Source organism: Pieris napi, chromosome 1 (assembly GCF_905475465.1).
Source record: "Pieris napi chromosome 1, ilPieNapi1.2, whole genome shotgun sequence".
NCBI lineage: Eukaryota > Metazoa > Arthropoda > Insecta > Lepidoptera > Pieridae > Pieris > Pieris napi.
Genome location: NC_062234.1, coordinates 8368099 through 8386679, shown reverse-complemented (window position 1 = coordinate 8386679; position 18581 = coordinate 8368099). Strand labels below are relative to the sequence as shown.

The window sequence follows — 18581 nt, the reverse complement described above, 5'->3', positions numbered from 1 at the left end:
AATCAATTGTAAATTCATTTGTATTACCTATAAAGATAAATAATATTGATTAGTGAAACCGATGCAGACGAATAACTGGTATTCATTAGATCACCATTCAGATTAAATCACAAGGAAAGAAATATAATATCTCACAGTAAGCGTAGAGTTTCTATTTGTATCTTTACAAAGTAATGCTGCTTTGATTGATAACTTTTAAAGAAAGAGAAAATGCTTATGGTTTTATGAAACAAGTTTCTATTGAGATGAGCTAAATTTTGCCCAGTGTTTTAATAAATTATTAGGCTTAAGGTTTCTAAAATAAACAACGAGTTAAGTATCCAAAAATTTATTTTGAAATAAAACAAGCATTTAAAATTGACAATTACTCTTGAAAAATAAAGTCATGAGCACGTTTTAGGAAGAATTTATTAACATTTAATCTAATCAAAACAGTCACGAATAGATTCTCACAGTCCAAAATAACTTACAGCTGAAACTATTATTATTTCAATGTAAAAATAGTGTATTAAAACAGCACCGGACAACCTTTGAAGCACTGTAGAGGAGGTATCGTTACAAAAATACGAAAGTCATATAAAAATATTATAAAAAATAAAATATAAATAATTTTAAAAAATTTATTGGAATTCGATAAAACATGCAAAATCATTCAATGGAATTTCTCGTATTAGGTATACTTATCAATATTTTATAAACAACGTTACGCACGTTAAAAACATAAGTGGCATTATTTTACAAATTGATTTAAATTTCGTTGTCATCTCGTCCTTTGGCTTACGATCTCTAAGTCTGTTAAATTGTTAACAAGAAGTGTAATTTTTCTTTGGAACAGAAGAATTTCTGACATTCTATCGGGTTAGAGACAGATCGGTAAAAAAGGCCCATCAACTGTACGAAATCTTTGAAAAAATACTCACGTTGGTAAAGAACATTGTTTTTTGTCACTTATGTTATTAAACTGCAATTTTAACCTATTTAGTTTGTTTTACAATTTAAGAGATATTTTTACAACCCTGTATCCTCTATACATAATGAATGATGTTTTAAGATTGTAAGTCGAGACATTCACAATTGGGCATTGTCATGCATAGAATCTCAAATAATAACTTTGTTTCGTCATACATATAATGGAATTAACAGAAATGCTAAATTTGTGCTTAGACATGGCCGGCCCGAGTTTTTAATTTTTAACAAAAATTGCCATTAATATTGCACCATACAAATATTGTGTAGTTACTAGGGCCAGCTTGGAAATACAACCAATTCAGCGACGTGAGCAAGTATATAATTTAAAATATTTAACATTAATAAAATATAGTATAAAACAAATTTGTCATAAATAAGGTGCTCACATCGATTTCAAGTGATGTTTACTTCTTGACGGCAATTGGACGTTGCCGCAATGTCTTGTTGGTGTTTTGATCAACTTCGGGAAGATCAGATTCTTCATTTTGGACTTTCTTTACTGTAATTAACAAACAACATTATTATATCTAATAAGACTATTAGAGTTTTTTTATATGTATGTAGCTTATAACATATAACATAGAGAAATACTACAAATTGATTATTCTTATTAAGAGTAAATTTTTAACTTTAACTTTTTTGTAATTTTTGATTCTTATTAAGAGTAAATTTATAACTTTAACTTTTTTGTAACTTTTGATTCTTATTAAGAGTAACTTTTTAACGGGTAGCTAAATCGACTTTTATAATACCTTTTTCCTTTTTGGGCTTCTCTTTCCTCTCCTTCTTGGGTTTGCTCTGAGCCAATTGGCGCGCTTCTTGGCGTTGCTTCATCGTTTCAGAGATGAAGTTGAACATCAGGTATACCTATTCAACAGAATTCGTTAGTAGTAGTAATAAGTACAATATTATTGTTGATAACCAATTATTTCTGTTTCGTTTATAATAAGAATCAATCTGGAGTCATAGAGGACAAATGGAGATTTTTGAATGTCATGTTCCTTGGCAAAATCGGATTTATCAGCGAGCATCAATAGTCTACGTGGATTTTAGTTTAATACTATGAAATACAAAAAAGTAAAACAGGCTTCTATAATTGAACTACTTACAAATCAGATTTATCAACTACTTTAATTGAGAAACTCACCTGGAAAGAGACAAGAATGGAAAGTGCTGCCACACGTACGAGAAGCGGCGCTGCTCCAGCTAGTCCAAAGTAGAAAGTAAGCACGCCAAGTACCAACGAGCACAGTCTTACTGATACGAACACTGCGCCGTTGACTAGTCCCAAAACTAAATGGAATTCACAAAAACTATATATAACCTGAACATATATTTTACACTACAGTTAATAATTTTAATACTTGCTACGTTCACAAACAGGTTTGTCTGTTTTTATATTAATTTCTTGGTTAATGTTAGTTACAGATAAAAAACTCGACCCTATGTATATACCATATAAATTATACCACCATGGTTTATTTGATATCATGACATTATTAGCGAATTGTTAACAATGAACAACAAAAATTGTTTACAGTTTGACAAAAGGGGCCAATCACCTATCTCCCTATAAAACATTAGCAATGAAAAAGATACAGAAATGAGTTTGCGACACTACAGAGGTCAATTCAACAATTGATCTCAAAACATGCAATGTTTGGTTCTTATACTTACACTTGTCTAAATAGTCCTCTCGTTCACCCCTGAGAATGGTATTGAGGCGGTAGGAGTGAGCAATAAACTCAGCAAGCGAATGTAGAACTATCAGGGCAACTCCAACACGTTGGAACCTGAAAGGCAATTATTTTAACTTTTTTTATTAAATTTAGGCGGGAGCGTACTCACATCCCACATGATTGAAAGTGTGAATGCAGACTATAGTAGTAAATCACATCTGGCTAGTGAAACAAACAATGGAAGAGTATGACCCATTTAGTTTAAGTTAGCTCCGAAGCATAGATTAACTAAGGGTGAATATTAAGATTAACTAAATCACACCATGTGTTAATTTGAATAACAAATATATTCATATTAAGTCCTTACATATGAAATTAGCGTTTTGTCGTACTGGCCACTTTGACCTCAAATATCTCCTCTTTGGTTAGGAATTCCAAATTCAAAATTTTACAGCATTCGTTCATGCTTTTTAAGTGCATGGAAAACATGAAGTATCGCGATATTTACGAGTACGAGTTCCACCGTGGCACCAGTGCTGCAGAAAAACGCGCGTCGACTGCTGCGTTACATTACTCAACCGGTACAAAAATGAAGGGATTTTAAATCGAATCACTACCTGTGATAAAAAGTGGATCCTGTACGATAATTGGAAGCACTCACCGCAATGGCTGAACCCAGCCAAATCGTGCCCAAAGCGTAAATTGACTCCGAAAAAGTTATTTGTGAGCGTTTGGTGGACTAGTACCGGGGTAGTACACTGTAACTTTCTAAAATCTAGCCAGACGATTACGGCAGATGTCTATTGTCAGTAACTGCAAACCATGATGAAAAAGCTAGCTGCAAAACAACCATGGCTGGTCAGTCGCTCTAGGCCACTGGTGCTTCACGACAACGCCAGACCACACACTGCACAACAGGCTGCTACCAAATTAGACAAGCTTCAATTGGAAAGTCTAAGACATCCACCGTACTCCCCAGACCTTGATCCAAGCGATTACCATTTTTTTCAAAATTTGTATAACTTCTTGCAAGGTAAAAAATTCAACTCTGATGGGCCAGTCGAAACCGCCTTCAAAGATTTTATTCATTCCCGTCCTAATTTTTATTGAAGGGATCAATTAACTACCTTTAAGATGGCAAAAGTGCATAGATAGCAATGGTATATACTTTGATTAATTAAATATAATAAAAAAAATCTACTTTTTGTTTCTCCCATACAAAACGTCAATTTCATAATATGTATGGACCTAAAATATTAATCTTTCTCTTAAATTTTCTTTAACACAACATCTGGTGCAGCCATCGATTGTTTTAAATTGCCTAATGTCTGTATTCATATTGCAGTTAACAAAGTTAACCTAGGTAAAGATCAAAACAATTGTCTTATTGAAAGTGTCAACTATAAACCTTCCTTAAGTAAAAAACTTTTTCATTGTGATTAGTATAGACTATTAGTATTAGACAATAACAGTACAAATTGCACTCACTTGAAAGAGTAAGCCAATGCAACAAATGTAAAGGCAACAAATGCTTGTCTGATGCGACCTGCCCACTCATCTTTTTTCACTCTCTGGAAGTACAATTCAGGAATGGTGTGGATCCAGTATGCAGCTTGGACAACCCACCACAGCTTCAGCAAAAATGTCATTGGGTGATTAGGATATCCTAAAAAATTATTGATATTTTAAATATATCTACACTTCTAGCATGTACAGAAGAAACATGCCTAGTTCATCATAAATGGTGTTGTTATTTACTTGAAAACCAAAACCATTAGGAAAAAAAAAATAGATATTTTTTAAAAGTTAATGACCTAATATATAGATTCATAGTATAACAAACCACGTAAGAAATGGAGACAGCAAAATTTTCTCTGTCCCTATGTTTGATACTTAAAACGAAACTGCCATATGGTAATAATATGTACATAAATAATAATACCCACCATCCCATAACTGAGGGATGTTAAAGAGGAATCCTTCTCTTAAGATAGCATCACCACCCCATACTAGAGTCATCAATTGGAATACAACCAACTGTCCAGATTCATTTAGTGCACTCAGTCTAGATTTTGACAAATGAAATTTTTTTGATATTTTCTAAAAAAAAAAACCAATTTATATTTCAATTATACAAGTGAAATAAAAAGGTATCTAATTAAGTTAATCAAGGCCATGTTAGTCACATGTTTGATAATGTAAAAATGAAATTACTTACATCCAAAAAGTATTCTTGTATTATTGCATGCATTACAATGCAAACAAGTGAATAAAAGAAAACTGCACATCCATCTTTCCATCCCGATTCATATAAAAATGGTTCTCCTTTGGGAGCTTCTCTGGTTGGTTCTACACCACTGACATTATGGTGTAAACTAATGAAGAGACCTGCTATTGGGCTTGTAGACTGAAACAGAGTCAGAAAAAGTGAAAGTGGTGAAATTACCTTCTTAACTACCACTGTTACTCTTATATCTTTGTATACACAGATAGAATTAATGAAAATGATGGCCTCAAAATGCAAAACAACAACCAGCGAAAGTACCGTAAAGCTTACGTGGCAAACTTTATATCACGTACCTGTACCATAAGCCCGACCAGGAATACCATAACAACACATGATACTATATCAGCATGGTTCTGTATAACAAATTCATGGCTTAAAATTGGTGGGTTTTTGTTAGTTTTTCTCCCAATTACGGGTTTAACCATTTTTCCGGTGATAACCTAATTCTGAAAAATAATAATGTATTTAATATTAGTTCTGTATATTTAACAATTTAGATGCATATGTTTAAGCTTTACTAAATATTTAAATGAAAATTTATACCGTAAAACACTAAATACTCGACACCAAAAACTGTTTCCCAATCCTGTTTCTGACAGATTTAGACCGATCACTGACGTTTGACGAATGACGTGACTGTAGACGTATCACTTTCACTTGGCTACGCAGTCAGATTCAGACTATAGACTAGCAATAAAAATAAGATTATGTAGATGTAGATAAAGAATGTAGATAGAATTGTCTGTGTATCTGTTCTGTATATACGTCAACTCTCATAATAATTTATGTACTTCGAGAAAGGTCATTTTATTATTCTTTATGTAAACCAAAACCAATAACATAGTTTAGTTTTGTAAGTACATTATTTTCAAATTTTAACTGTACCTAAAAATAAAATGTTCTTTTCTTGTTTCCACAATTTATATGCACTCAATCATTATGGTCACAAATAAAAAAAATAGTGCGGACTCCACGCAGCGATCCCCGCGTGAAAAGTGAAACTTCGTAATGCGGAAATGAAAATAGGAAGCATTCACTCTCACTCTCTCTTTCTATTCCCCCTCTCCTGGCGTTAAACGTTTAATGCAACCTTATTGAAAGTCGCATTAGAAGTTTCACTTCAAAAAGATTATTCCACAGGTAAAAGTAAATGGTCACCCAATTACATTTAATTTTCTTTGGATCAACTTGAAAAGCAAGCATCTCTTATGTTTATAATGTTAAGGGGCCTCATAGCCTAGCGGTCTTATTAAGTGGCAGCTAGGTGAGGGGTACCGGGTTCGAGGGCAAGTTTTTAAATTAATTTAAATTTGTTCTCAGCCTTTGGGAGGGTTGTGCGGTACCGAGCGAGTGCCTAAACCGTACATGGAGGACACGGTCGAATTTCTAAAGGCAAGCACGAATTATAAAAAATCCTATACTTGACGCTGGCTAATGCACAAATCGTGCCAGAGCCATAAAAAAAATGTTAAGTATTGAGTTGAACCCGCGAATTTTATTATATTTCTTGTATGCATTTTTGCAGCCAAAGACCTTAACGTCTTGTCATAGATTCATATAATTGGTGTTAGGTCTACCGGAATCTCATGGCATAAAACAAAAATAAAAAAAGTGATTTTCATGTGGCAACGTCAAGTGTCTTCTGTCAAATTAAAGAACGAGATCTGTCACCCGCTGCTGCTGCTATAACAACATCAACCCCTATTTTTAATTTTATTTATTAGTAGATAGTTATTTTTATTGAACTAAAAACTGTTTCCTAGAAATAATATAAGTACATAGCAAAACAACGTTTGCCTGGACAGCTAGTAACTAATATACTTCATGTTCATTAATAATAAAAATGCGGCGGCGGCGTGCATGTATCACTTCATATTAGATGAGCCTCCTGCTGTTTGTCCCCTGTATTATGAAAATATAAACTAAATCTAAAAAAATAGTACTAATTCAACCTAAAATTGCATAAAAAATGTCATATTTACAATATACTCGTATATCGTTTTAAACGTCAGTACGGAAGACTGGGGCCATGATAAATGAAATATACTTTTAAATCACAGGAAAGCTAAAAAATAAAACAGCAATTAAGCAACGATTACTGCGTATATTTATTACATTGATTTAAACACGAAATATGATGTTTTTCAAATTAATTATGTTGCTTAAAATTTAAACAAGATAAATCGTACAAACAATTGTGGTACACCAATATAAAACAAGTTTAGAATAGCTTTTCTTTTATAGTCAACTGCTCAGCTCCTAAAATAATTGTAAGTATTAAATACAATATTTTACTTCTACAAATAAAGTGATAATAAATAACCTATAAAAAATTACCTAAGTTTTCCTACTCAGAGACGACTTACCAAAAATATATCTTAGGAACAACAAAATATATTTGTTTACAATAAAAAATAGCTAAAAATCAATCACTTAAATATGTAATCTCAAAAAATATATGACACAATTTACAAGATACAAAGTAACTTGTATATTAAATTTAAAAAGCTGTATTTAAAAAATAGATAGCTATTTTGTAATTCTATATTTTAAGTGTTTAATATTGGCAATATTCAGTATAACAATGCACATCTAACTGCTACAACTAAGTTATATACCATCAAAATATAATATTTGATTTGAATTTAATATATCAAAATTTAATTTATTCATACATATACATTGTATGAGAATAAAAATATAAATTTGTCCTTTTCGTGTTGCTGTTTTAAAAACATATATTTGCCATTGATTAACAGAATGAATTTCAGAACATTTTCATTAAACTTTTTACTTTGTGTATTACTTTCAAAATCTGGTGCAAAAACGATGTCAAATTGTATATTAGTGACAATTCTGCCTAACGTCAAATTTTTGTTTTGTATTTTGTTAAACTTATTGTTTCTTACTGTTTAGGAATACCACACTTATTAATGACAATATAATACGAGTATGTCTTTCTACATAAAAAGTATAAAGCTAAAATAATACTTTTGACTAGAAGTTTAAATAACACTTTCAGAATCGAGTTCTCCCTGTTCGACTGTCATGTACATTCCTTCCTCTTCGTAGGTCGAATCGTGTTTGGCCAAAATACGAAGCAGTGGACGGAGTTTCATCCACCATTGTTGTTTTGGCACCCTTTGACTGTAAATACAAAAAATCTATGAAATGTACGTTTCGTTAATCAATTGTGTCATGACTTACAAACTCAAACAAAAAGTTTAAGATGGAATCAAATACTAGTTTTGAGCACATTTTTTTGTAAGCCATATATAATACTGCTGGGTAGATTCTAAATATTAATAAGCTTGTTCATTTTAACTTATTTATATTTTTTAGGTACATACTATTTTTTAGGTAACTCAAGAAATATCTGTTTTTTTTTTATTTCAATTATGGCTATGGCAAAATCCTACTAAGCATGTGCGAGTCTGTGGTCTTATACATGATACTCGCAGCGTAACGTTATCGCAGTGCCACTCGGATAAACAAATATTTAAAAAAGCAGTGAACCTTTACAACGCTGAAACAAATACAATTATAATTTACTTTTATAGTGATATTTTCACTTGTTTGTGGTTCAGTTATATAACAGTTGGTTTAGATGGTAGGGTGACGGAGATTTTTAAATTTGTTTCAGAGTAAAACAATTATTATACTATAATAATTAGTATTTAGCGGAACATTATAGAAAGTCTATACGTACGCGAAGTTAGTCTGTAACTTAAGCTCTTCAAGGGGTGTGAACTTGTATTGCCGTTTGACGACTCCGAGAAGACAGGCTGTTTCTGCGGTATTATTGGGTCCCTTTTGTACTGTCTCTACGAGCCAGTGGAGACACTTGGCGGCCATTTTGGTTCCCATATTACGGTCGAATGGCGTCGGGGAACCTCCTTGCTGCATATGGCCTGCGAATATGTTTATTGTTTAAATATATGTCATGTGTAATATCGTTAAATAAAAAATAATTTCAATTATTTAGAAATTTCAAAAATTGGAAGAATTTTTTATATACATGAAAGATATCTATTCTAATATTATAAAGAGGAAAGGTTTGATTTTTTTGTTTGTTTGAAATGAATAGGCTCCGAAACTACTGGACCGATTTCAAAGATTCTTTCACCGTTGGCAAGCTACACTATTCTCGAGTGACATAGGCTATGTTTTATTTTCAAAAAAATTAGGAATGCTTACTAAAACTTGAATAATCTAACCCAAGGTGTAAAAAATTAACAAAAAACTTCCTTCAATCGTGTGCGCTGCGAAAACTATTAATGATAGAACAAAATGATGTATTACAATTTTTCAGGACACATCACTATCTATATCTCTATCTAAAAATGTCACGACAGCATGTCTCTATATTTTATAGTTATGTCACAATAAGCATCCTTTTATTAAAATACCACCGCTAGAAAAGGCTCTTTATTCGTACCTAGGTATTGATCCTTATCAAAATAATTACCAACGTTTCACATAAGCTACAATTTAATGGCATAACCACCATAAAAGCATGGTGGATTGGTGCTCTCCTGCCGTTTCTCTTGAATAGTTTACTACTATGTAATATAACAAAAATCTTAGCCACAGCAACGCTTGGCCGAGTCTACTAGTATTGTTATAAAAACAATATAAATTATATGCTAAAAATTATAAGTTATCTTTAAAATGTTGTTACATTCCAAATCCTAAATAAATATGATGACTTACCCAATACATTCATTCTAGCAGTGAAAAGTCCCTTGCCCTCTTCAGAGTAAAGGCGATACATGAAGTCTGTGTTATAGTTCTCATTGGCCTTTTCGTTTCTAAGTATAAGGCCGCGTTGAATTCCACCAGTCATTTTGGACGCCATATGGTACAAGTCTTGCTGCAAATCTTTAATAGAGAATTTCTCTTCGTAGATGTAAGCTGCGTCCGCGCCGCCAGCGAGACCTAAATTTTAATTTAATTTATTACTGTTTTAATATAATGAGGGTATTTCATTCATAAATTATCATCATTACTAAAACAAGTTGCAGTTTGTTTCAATAAAAAAAAATACAGACGAGGGGACTATGGGGTCGGTCCGTGAGGGCAACTAAAATCCCAAATCTGCTTGCTATGGGGACAGTTTCTTAATCCCCCATCAAAAGTCAAAAATCATTTATTCATATAGGTAACCAACGTCAAAGTAACGTAAAATAAATATACATTAAATGCTTCTTATTTTACATTTACTGCCAGTTCTCAATTCAAGGGCGTAGAACGGAAGAGAAGAACTGGCAATAAACTCTCCGCCACTGTTTTTAATCGCCAAGTTTTTTATTTTACATAAGGTTTGTAAGGAGCTGCAACCATTACACCACCGTGACCACTCAAACGACGTCAAGCGAAACTCATATAGAAAATTGTATGCCCAATAGATTATTTGACAGTATGGAAAGTAAAGGGTTATCGATAAAATATCTTGTAAATAATAATTCATTTAATGAAAATACTTCAGTCACGTGACACAAAATCTCGTTTTGGCTTCTTGAAATTATGCATAATTTGAATTTTTGAAGGACTAAACAGAATTTAAAATAGCATTTGTGAAGATTCTCACTAATAAATAATCTGATATAACCATTTCTGATTTAAAATCATGGCGGAGTAACTTTTTTTTACATGTATATATATAATTCACGACTCAGACTACGGCTTTTGATTGAATTGTACCACCGACTGCGAAATTGACTTACCAGCTAAAGTCGCCAAGTAGCCACAATATCCTCCCATAGTTTCCACGATGAACACTCGACGTTTTGTTCCCTAAAAAATTATATTTACATATTACATTCGAAATCGATTTTTTTATTAATTTTATTTTTTATTATAATAATTATCATTTTTGTTTTGTTCTGTCTGTATAGTCACTCTGGGATAGTATGGGTCCACATTTAATCAAATAAATGTTTTTTTATTTTTTTCTTCGGAATTCTTAGTTAAAGATAACTTTAAATTTTACTTCTCTGTACTGTACATTTATCTTTAATGAAGTATCAATAAGCTACTTGAAAATTATCTCCAACATTTACTATTTGTCTCAGTCATTTGTAATATATAATTTCTGCTCTAAAGACCTGATTCAGTCAAAATGTTAAAGAATACAATGTTTTTATAATTCCAAGTATATTTTTATTTCTGATTCTATATATATCTGCGAAATTAGTAAAATCAGAGAGTTAATTGAATCTCTACTTGAATCCCTACCAAAGTTGAAATGCGTCTTGTTGTATAGGAACGTTTAGGAAACTCGTTAAACGTTTCAATCAGTCACTTGTCTAACGGAACTTTAGCGAGTTGATTGAATATCGATATTTAATTAAATGTCTAGAGATTCAATTAACTCTCTGATTTAAGTACTTTACTGCGACATATACATTGGAATCAAATGAGTCATTCCGAAATGAAAGCTAGAGCTAGTTGGTTAGATTAAGTTACCTGAGCCGATTGGCGGATCCTATCACAGATCTCAGTGATTTCATTAAGAGCGGTGTCAGTTCCCAGTGAAAAATCAGTTCCAGGTACATTGTTACTGATCGTGGCTGGAATCACAACTAGTGGAATACGGAACTCAGGATACTGAGTACGCGACTCGTACATTTCTAGACCAGCTTGGTATGCCTGAAATAATATTTTAATTAAAAAAATATATTTTTAAGAAAAGATTTTTATATGTATACTTAAAGTAATAATATATGTATAGAGGCTTTTGGCATGCACCTATAAGATGTGTACCATATATGTAGTCAACTGTTTATTTTGGTACATTTGTATGTTGTTTTTAAACTATTATAAATATTGATTTATTTAAAAATTACAATACTAAAGGGTTAAATATGAATGATAAATTATCACTTTTAAATAAAGCTTAAATTAAAAATGTCCCTCCATTGCCATTACCTCAAAACCTCCAATGATGAGTAATCCTTGAATATTAAATTGTTCTATGCGCGCTGCGATTTCCCCTTTCTTGTCTCCTGGAAGAGTACGTTTCGTTCCCAAAAACGCACCACCCTGGCCGACCCAACCGGTTACATCAGACCTATTACATACATGAGTTCAAGAAATCTGTTTTTCTTCTTCTGTAGTTCTTCTTTACACCTCAAAAAGGCGTTTTTTTTTTTATGTAATAGGAGGCAAACGGGCAGGAGGCTCACCTGATGTTAAGTGATACCGCCGTCCATGGACAATCACAATGCCAGAAGGCTCGCAAGTGCGTTGCCGGCCTTTCAAGAATTGGTACGCTCTTTTCTTGAAGGACCCTAAGTCGAATTGGTTCGGAAATACTTCTGTGGGCAGCTGGTTCCTCATAGTGGTGGTGCGCGGCAAAAACTGCCTTAGAAAACGCTCTGTTGTGGAACGACGGTCGTCGAGGTGATACGGATGGTATTTTGTATTTTGCCTTGACGTCCGATGATGAAACTCAGCTGCAGGTATTAGACCGAACAACTCCTCTGAACACTCTCCATGGTAAATGCGGTAGAAGATGTGACTGGTCGTCGACGATTCGAACCGCTCTTCGTTGAATACGGTCAAGTGGAAGGATCTGGTACTGGGGAGCTCCCGTCCAGAGGTGAGAGCAGTACTCCATATGGGGACGAATTTGCGCTTTATATAGTTGCAAGCGGTGGCCCGGAGTGAAGTACCATCTCGCCTTGCTGAGCACACCAAGCTTTTTAGAGGCTAATTTAGCCTTTCCTTCCAGATGACCGCGAAACTGAACGTTATTCGATATGTCAACGCCCAGTATTCCGATGCTAGCTGAGGCTTTAAGGAGAGTGTCTTCAAAGAGGGGAGTAGCGACAAAGGGAGTTTTTTTAGCGGAAAACGCGCATACTTGTGTCTTCTTGGGGTTAAATTGGACTAGATTTAGTCTACCCCAGTCCGAGACTCCACGTAGAAGAGTTTCGACTTCAGACACAAGTTTAACTGCATCATTTCTGTGGTAAGGTTGACAAGTTAAATCACGTGTTGATGAGATTAGGGCCATAATGATTTAGCAACTCCATTTACACATAACGGAACATTTGTTAATTTATTAGTTTATTTGGTTAATCAGCTTTTTAAGGCCTAATTTGGCTTAAATCTCCAATTCAAACTCTACTACTACAAATTCAAACTGGCTCTCAACATGTAAGACGGGTGTAGACAAATATCAAAGAGACTCAACTCCAGTCTGTCTTTTTTGTTTAACAAATGTCTTTTGCACATGGTATGGTTGGTGGACTCAGTTTCCGCACTTAGTCTCTCATTAGGTCCGTGGTGCATAAATGTCTTTGTACATCATCTATACTAAAATTTTAAACAAGATATATATTTTGTATATGTTTGTAACGAATAAACTCAAAAGTACTGGACCGATTTCAAAAATACTTTTACCAATATCCTGATACTCGATCCTGAGTAACATACGATAAATATACAAAATGTCCAGCTATGCGAAGTTAGTCCTGCATAATAGAAATTAATAGGTTTTGGCCTTTGCCAAACAATATTCACATTTAAGTAAAACTAAAACACAAGAAATTGAATATATACATTCCATTAACATATCATGTAACTATATACTTACCAATCCATCTTGACGATATTGCCGCTAATGAATCCTTCCACACCGTCGTGTATGCCCAGCACAGTATCACCACGGTAGATGCAATTACGTACGAAGGAGCGCACGGCCGCGTTCATACCGCAAGCGGGCGCACCTACGTGCATCACCGCAAAAGTCAAACCTTCCTGAAAGCAGTATACAAAGTTTGTTACTGGTAAAAATGGCCCTCGTAAATATTAGACAAATAGGCCTAGGTTCGCCACGTCAGGCTTTTTTTTATTTACTTTACTGACTTTTATAGATTTTTTTTTTAATTATTATACAATTAACTATCGAGATTATTGTTTATGCATTGATGGCGAATGGACCCTTCTTTGCCGTCGTTTAGCTTTCGTTTTCCCAGAACAACCGAAGTTACAGATCAATAGAGAACGATGAAAAGTAGTTACCGAAGGCTTTCCAGATTCGTCAAAAGCTGCCTTAGGTGGCTTCAAACGAGTCAACATTTTGTAAGTCTCCAGGTTACGTGCGAAACTACGCCCGCGTAGTTGCACGGCTAGCTCCCAATTTTTATCTGTCATTGCCTAAAATGTAAAGATATTTTAATTGGTAAGTCTTACCTATATTTTATGAAATAAGTTTTGTATTTAAACAGCCATTACATAGAGCAAAAACAGTCACTTTCAGTTTGTTTGTTTATTTATTTAGCAATTAGAAGTTATATCAAAATAAAAACTAACGCATTATTATATATTCTACACGAACAAAGAAATATCCAAAGATTTATTTATTTATTTTTATTTATTTACACTTCGTTGCAAAAAACAAAGAATGAAACACAACACAAAAAAAATATAAGGGATGCAACGGGCGGCCTTATCGCTAATAAGCGATCTCTTCCAGGCAACCCTAGTTAAAGAGAAAAACTAAAAAAAAAAAGAAAGAAATTTACCTGGGAAACGGCTTTAGTACGCCTCACGCATTCCATGAGCGGTAGTCGGACAGCTTGGTTGCCATCCAGAGATACAACACATGGCTCTGTTTCTGGGGTCGCTTCCATCAAAGCCATAACTGCCTCGGCACCCATACGACATCCCTAGGGGGATATTATTATTTAATACAAATTGAGTAAAGTCATGAAAACTCACCGGGCGTGTGGGCAGACATTTAGCTTATTTTTTATATGAATAATTATATTTTATAATTAGTCTTATAGCTCATGAACAGTAGCATCAATTACTTGGTAATCCAAGAATGAAAATAAGGTTAGGGAGCGTTCAAGTATTACGTAAAGAATTTTGGGAGGGAGGGGGAGGGGGTACTTTTATAATACGATGCGGGGCGGGGATTGAATTACGCGTTATTGTTAATATTATTTTCGACTTTCCAGTACTTTACACCTCATAATGGTAACTTTTAGGTATAAAGAGTCACTAGGCGGTCAAGAAACGTTTTACTATACTTGGGTACAGAAAACCGTTATGGCGCGTTACATGGGGGGGGGGGGCATTAATCTCCAAAAATTGCGTGACGTAATACTTGAACGCTCCCTTAAGCAAATAATTGATTTATCGGAAAAAGTGAACTGAAATGTTGAACTAAGGATAAGGTAAAGGATGTTGATGACCAATCAACATTTATAGTTTAATCATCTATCATATCATATTATCTCTGTAAACGCAAAAAGTTCATACAAGTTCAAGGTGTATGTTTTCATACTATGTCGTCAGAATTTGTTTCAAGTAGCTCTCGTTCATTTGCTTCAGCTTCTATAGTCACATGGTTGACACATATAATGTGGTAAAAACGCTATTTAATTGTGTAATGTTAATGCATTTACTATATTAATTATCACTTCAACTTCGACAAACATTATTTCTATATGAATTTAAATCAGAACCAATTATTGATAAAAAACCGCGAAAATTATTTGATAAAAAAAGATCCGAGGGCGACTTTCATTCATAGTTTATAAATAAGAAATTACACATTAACCCAAGTCATTACAATGGGTACGTTAAGTAAGCAGTTGTCAAATACCATATATAAAGTGGACAGAGTAGTCAGACAAGTCAGAGGTCATTGACTCTTCAATAAGGTGCTTCCTACATCACGTATCACACGATCTCGGTGTATACGTGACCCAGGTCATGCACATATAGTTCCTTTAAATTGTAGTATACTAGAACGATCTTTTTTAAAAATAAGTACACTATATATATAATGATGTAAAAAATAGAATATTAAGTGTCCACATTTTATTAAAGGATATATGTTTAATAAGGGAATTACTGTGTATATTCAAGTTACAATTTCGAGTAAATGCTCTTAAATCGCCGCCTACTTTAAATAAGTTTAACGCCAAAATTCTTACCAATATTCTGTCAAATGCTGAGGGTGAACCTCCTCTTTGGACATGTCCTAGAACAGTTATTCTGGTGTCTTGCTGAAGATTGTCCACTACAACCTTCTTCACCAGCTCTGCCGTAATCGGCTTGCCTTCTCTGTCAATAGCACCTTCTGCCACTATTATGATGTTCAAACGCTGACCAGACTTACGTTCCTATTTAAAAAGCTGAATTTAATACAATATCTTAATACTTTCGTATGTATTTCAAAAACCATGATAGTTTGAAAACACCGTGATAAGGTTGTAATGAATAATTAAGATTTTCCCGAACCTCAATACCAAGCTCTCATGCATAGATAACAAAAAAGCAAAATGTAAATTAATTCTGTATCAAGTGCAAGAGGGATGCAAGAAAAATAAGGCAATAACTGCTAAGAAGAGAAGTTAAGATAGTTTTTAGATGTTCATGAAGGAAAATTATAAATTAGAGTCAGCAGTTTGATTTTAATTCAACTTACTGCAACACAGTTAATACAAGGTTTGTTAACTCGAACAGTGCCACTCAATTAAGGTCATACCTGTTGCAATCTTTTGCAAAGTTTCTCAACCCAATTATAGGGAACAGGGTCTTCAGGTATGAACACTTGGTCAGCCTCGCTCGCCAGAGCGGCAACTAGAGCCAGATAACTGCAACAAGCAGCACCCGACCGTAATGGATCATGCATATAATCCCCAGTGAAAGATTTGTAAATTTAGATTTTTGCAAGATTTTAACATACACATTAGAATTTAAACACCACAAAGAGCCAATTCATTGATGAAATGAAACTTATGATCCTGCTCCCATAAACAAGATTTTATTTCTTGCCTCTTTTATTTTTGCACACATCTTTTTGTCCCAATTGAGGGGCGCTGGGTCTTCACAAATAAAACTATAAGTAGCATCCGTGCATAGTGCTGTGTACACTGCAAGAAAACTAAAAAGGGATGTTTGTTATCATTCAAGAGGAAACAACTAGCAAATGAGCAATACATAGGATAGGAACAAGAGGGCATTCAGGATTATCATTTAAACCCTTGCCTGCTCTAACTTATAACAAAGTTTATCTCTCCAATCAACTGCAGGTGGTGCTTCCGGTATAAACACAAAATCTGCTTCCGATGACAAGGCGGTGACCAGAGCAAGATATCTATCAAAAAATGTTTATTATACCTTAACCATTCAATGTTATCAGATAAGACTATGTTTGAATTGGCTCTGATGCAGTCTTATGTGTATGGTTTGACAGTGAACATAAAGCTAATATTTTTATTATTTACTGCACTAAGCCCTTATAGTCAAATCCAAAATAAATGATTTCTCACCATGGCAACCATTAAAAACACTGCATTAATAATATTTCCTTTACAATTACATCAAAATTATTTTGAAACATACCCACAGTGGCGACCCATAACTTCCATAATAAAAGTCCTTTGATGGGAGTAAGCTGTACTAACAATTGCATCAATTGCTTCAATAATGCGATGTAAGGCAGAATCTGTACCAATTGTCATGTCTGTGCCACAAAAATCATTATCAATGGAGCCCACCTTAAATAAAAGTTAGTTTTATGAGAATGTATTATGTAAAAACTGTGAATGAAATAAAGAATTCCAACAAAATTTTTAGTAGGTGACCACAATTTTTGAGATTTGTTTGTATAAAAAAATTCATATATGTTAATAAACAGTTTAAGATCAGAACAACAGTTTTGAATTAAACATACCAGTCCAGCAATATGCAAGTATTTATATTTTTCTCTTTGATCTTTAGTAATCCTGTTATTCGCCAAAAGCTCATCTAACAAGTCAGACCACTCCTGACGAAAGAGGTTAGCTCCAGTAAGAGAGCCATCCCCACCAATAACAACTAAGTTTGTAATACCTCGAGTAACCAAGTTGCAAGCAGCTTTAAGGCGACCTTCTTTTTGCCTAAAAAGAAATCACCATTGTTATAATTTTGCAACAGATTTATAGCTTTGTTTCAAACTTACAACATATTTGGATAACGCCAACAGCTATAATTTAAAATAACTTACACGAAATCCATGCAGCGAGCTGAACCAATAATAGTACCACCCTTGTGAATAATAGAACTAACAGACGACCAGTTAGCTTCCTCTATATTATCACCGCCGTCTACCATACCCTGATATCCCTCACGGATAAAGTAAACTTTACATCCCAAGTAGATGCCCATCCTAACCACGGAGCGTACAGCTGCATTCATACCCTGAGAGTCACCGCCACTCGTAAATACTGCGAGACCCTTCCCTTTGTGAGAGCCTCGCTCTATAAATCGCTGCGTCTTTGAACTATCCATTTTTAAGTTACAAAACTTTCTAAACACCTAAAACAGAACATTATTGTTTTTATATTTATTACGAAATGTATGAAGAAGATATAACCAGTTTATTACAAAAGTATTTAGTTACAATCACACAGAATAATTTGTGTTTACGTTAATTTATAAAATAGATTTTACGCACCAATTTGTCTAAAAGAAATTTCTTTCAAAGAACTAACAAATTTGAAAATCGCAGAAGGTGAACTTCATCAAGGTGACCTTTCTTTGACATTTCGTAAAATTGAATTGACATTGAAATATACATATGTATTTTTACGTAGAATATAAATTGCATAGATTAAAAAACAACCGACGACATGCTGTCA

General features: G+C 33.8%; 2 protein-coding genes across 4 annotated transcripts; both read right to left on the bottom strand.

Moving 5' to 3' along the window:
* Positions 1-312: 312 nt before the first annotated feature.
* On the bottom strand, positions 313-5632 carry LOC125049588 (translocating chain-associated membrane protein 1). Its single transcript, XM_047648976.1, has 9 exons — positions 5479-5632; positions 5229-5381; positions 4867-5055; positions 4595-4748; positions 4137-4314; positions 2647-2762; positions 2117-2262; positions 1722-1836; positions 313-1468 (listed from the first exon to the last, which is right to left on the bottom strand). The coding sequence occupies exons 2-9, from the start codon at positions 5358-5360 to the stop codon at positions 1374-1376; spliced, it is 1125 nt and encodes a 374-aa protein (XP_047504932.1). The 5' UTR covers positions 5361-5381; positions 5479-5632; the 3' UTR covers positions 313-1373.
* A 1387-nt stretch (positions 5633-7019) lies between these two features.
* Positions 7020-18509, bottom strand: LOC125063322 (ATP-dependent 6-phosphofructokinase). 3 transcript variants are annotated; one of them, XM_047669728.1, is made up of 15 exons: positions 18398-18509; positions 17948-18258; positions 17636-17840; positions 17305-17459; positions 16948-17056; positions 15891-16079; positions 14469-14612; positions 13966-14100; positions 13538-13701; positions 11866-12007; positions 11404-11586; positions 10662-10731; positions 9649-9873; positions 8645-8846; positions 7020-8082 (listed from the first exon to the last, which is right to left on the bottom strand). In XM_047669728.1, the coding sequence occupies exons 2-15, from the start codon at positions 18229-18231 to the stop codon at positions 7941-7943; spliced, it is 2349 nt and encodes a 782-aa protein (XP_047525684.1). In that variant the 5' UTR covers positions 18232-18258; positions 18398-18509; the 3' UTR covers positions 7020-7940. The 3 variants fall into 3 exon arrangements, with proteins under 3 accessions (XP_047525684.1, XP_047525698.1, XP_047525691.1); XM_047669742.1 differs by lacking the exon at positions 16948-17056 and adding an exon at positions 16735-16843; XM_047669735.1 differs by lacking the exon at positions 16948-17056 and adding an exon at positions 16445-16553.
* Positions 18510-18581: the final 72 nt, after the last annotated feature.

Coding starts and splice junctions, on each gene's coding strand:
- LOC125049588 (XM_047648976.1), bottom strand. CDS start 5,360: ATGGTTAAACCCGTAATTGGGAGAAAAACTAACAAAAACCCACCAATT. Junction 4,315..4,594: donor CATCCCTCAGTTATGGGATG/GTGGGTATTATT, acceptor ATAATTTTTTAG/GATATCCTAATCACCCAATG. Junction 2,763..4,136: donor GCATTGGCTTACTCTTTCAA/GTGAGTGCAATT, acceptor ATTGCCTTTCAG/GTTCCAACGTGTTGGAGTTG.
- LOC125063322 (XM_047669728.1), bottom strand. CDS start 18,231: ATGGATAGTTCAAAGACGCAGCGATTTATAGAGCGAGGCTCTCACAAA. Junction 17,841..17,947: donor GCTCGCTGCATGGATTTCGT/GTAAGTTATTTT, acceptor ATTTCTTTTTAG/GCAAAAAGAAGGTCGCCTTA. Junction 8,847..9,648: donor TGCTAGAATGAATGTATTGG/GTAAGTCATCAT, acceptor ACATATTCGCAG/GCCATATGCAGCAAGGAGGT.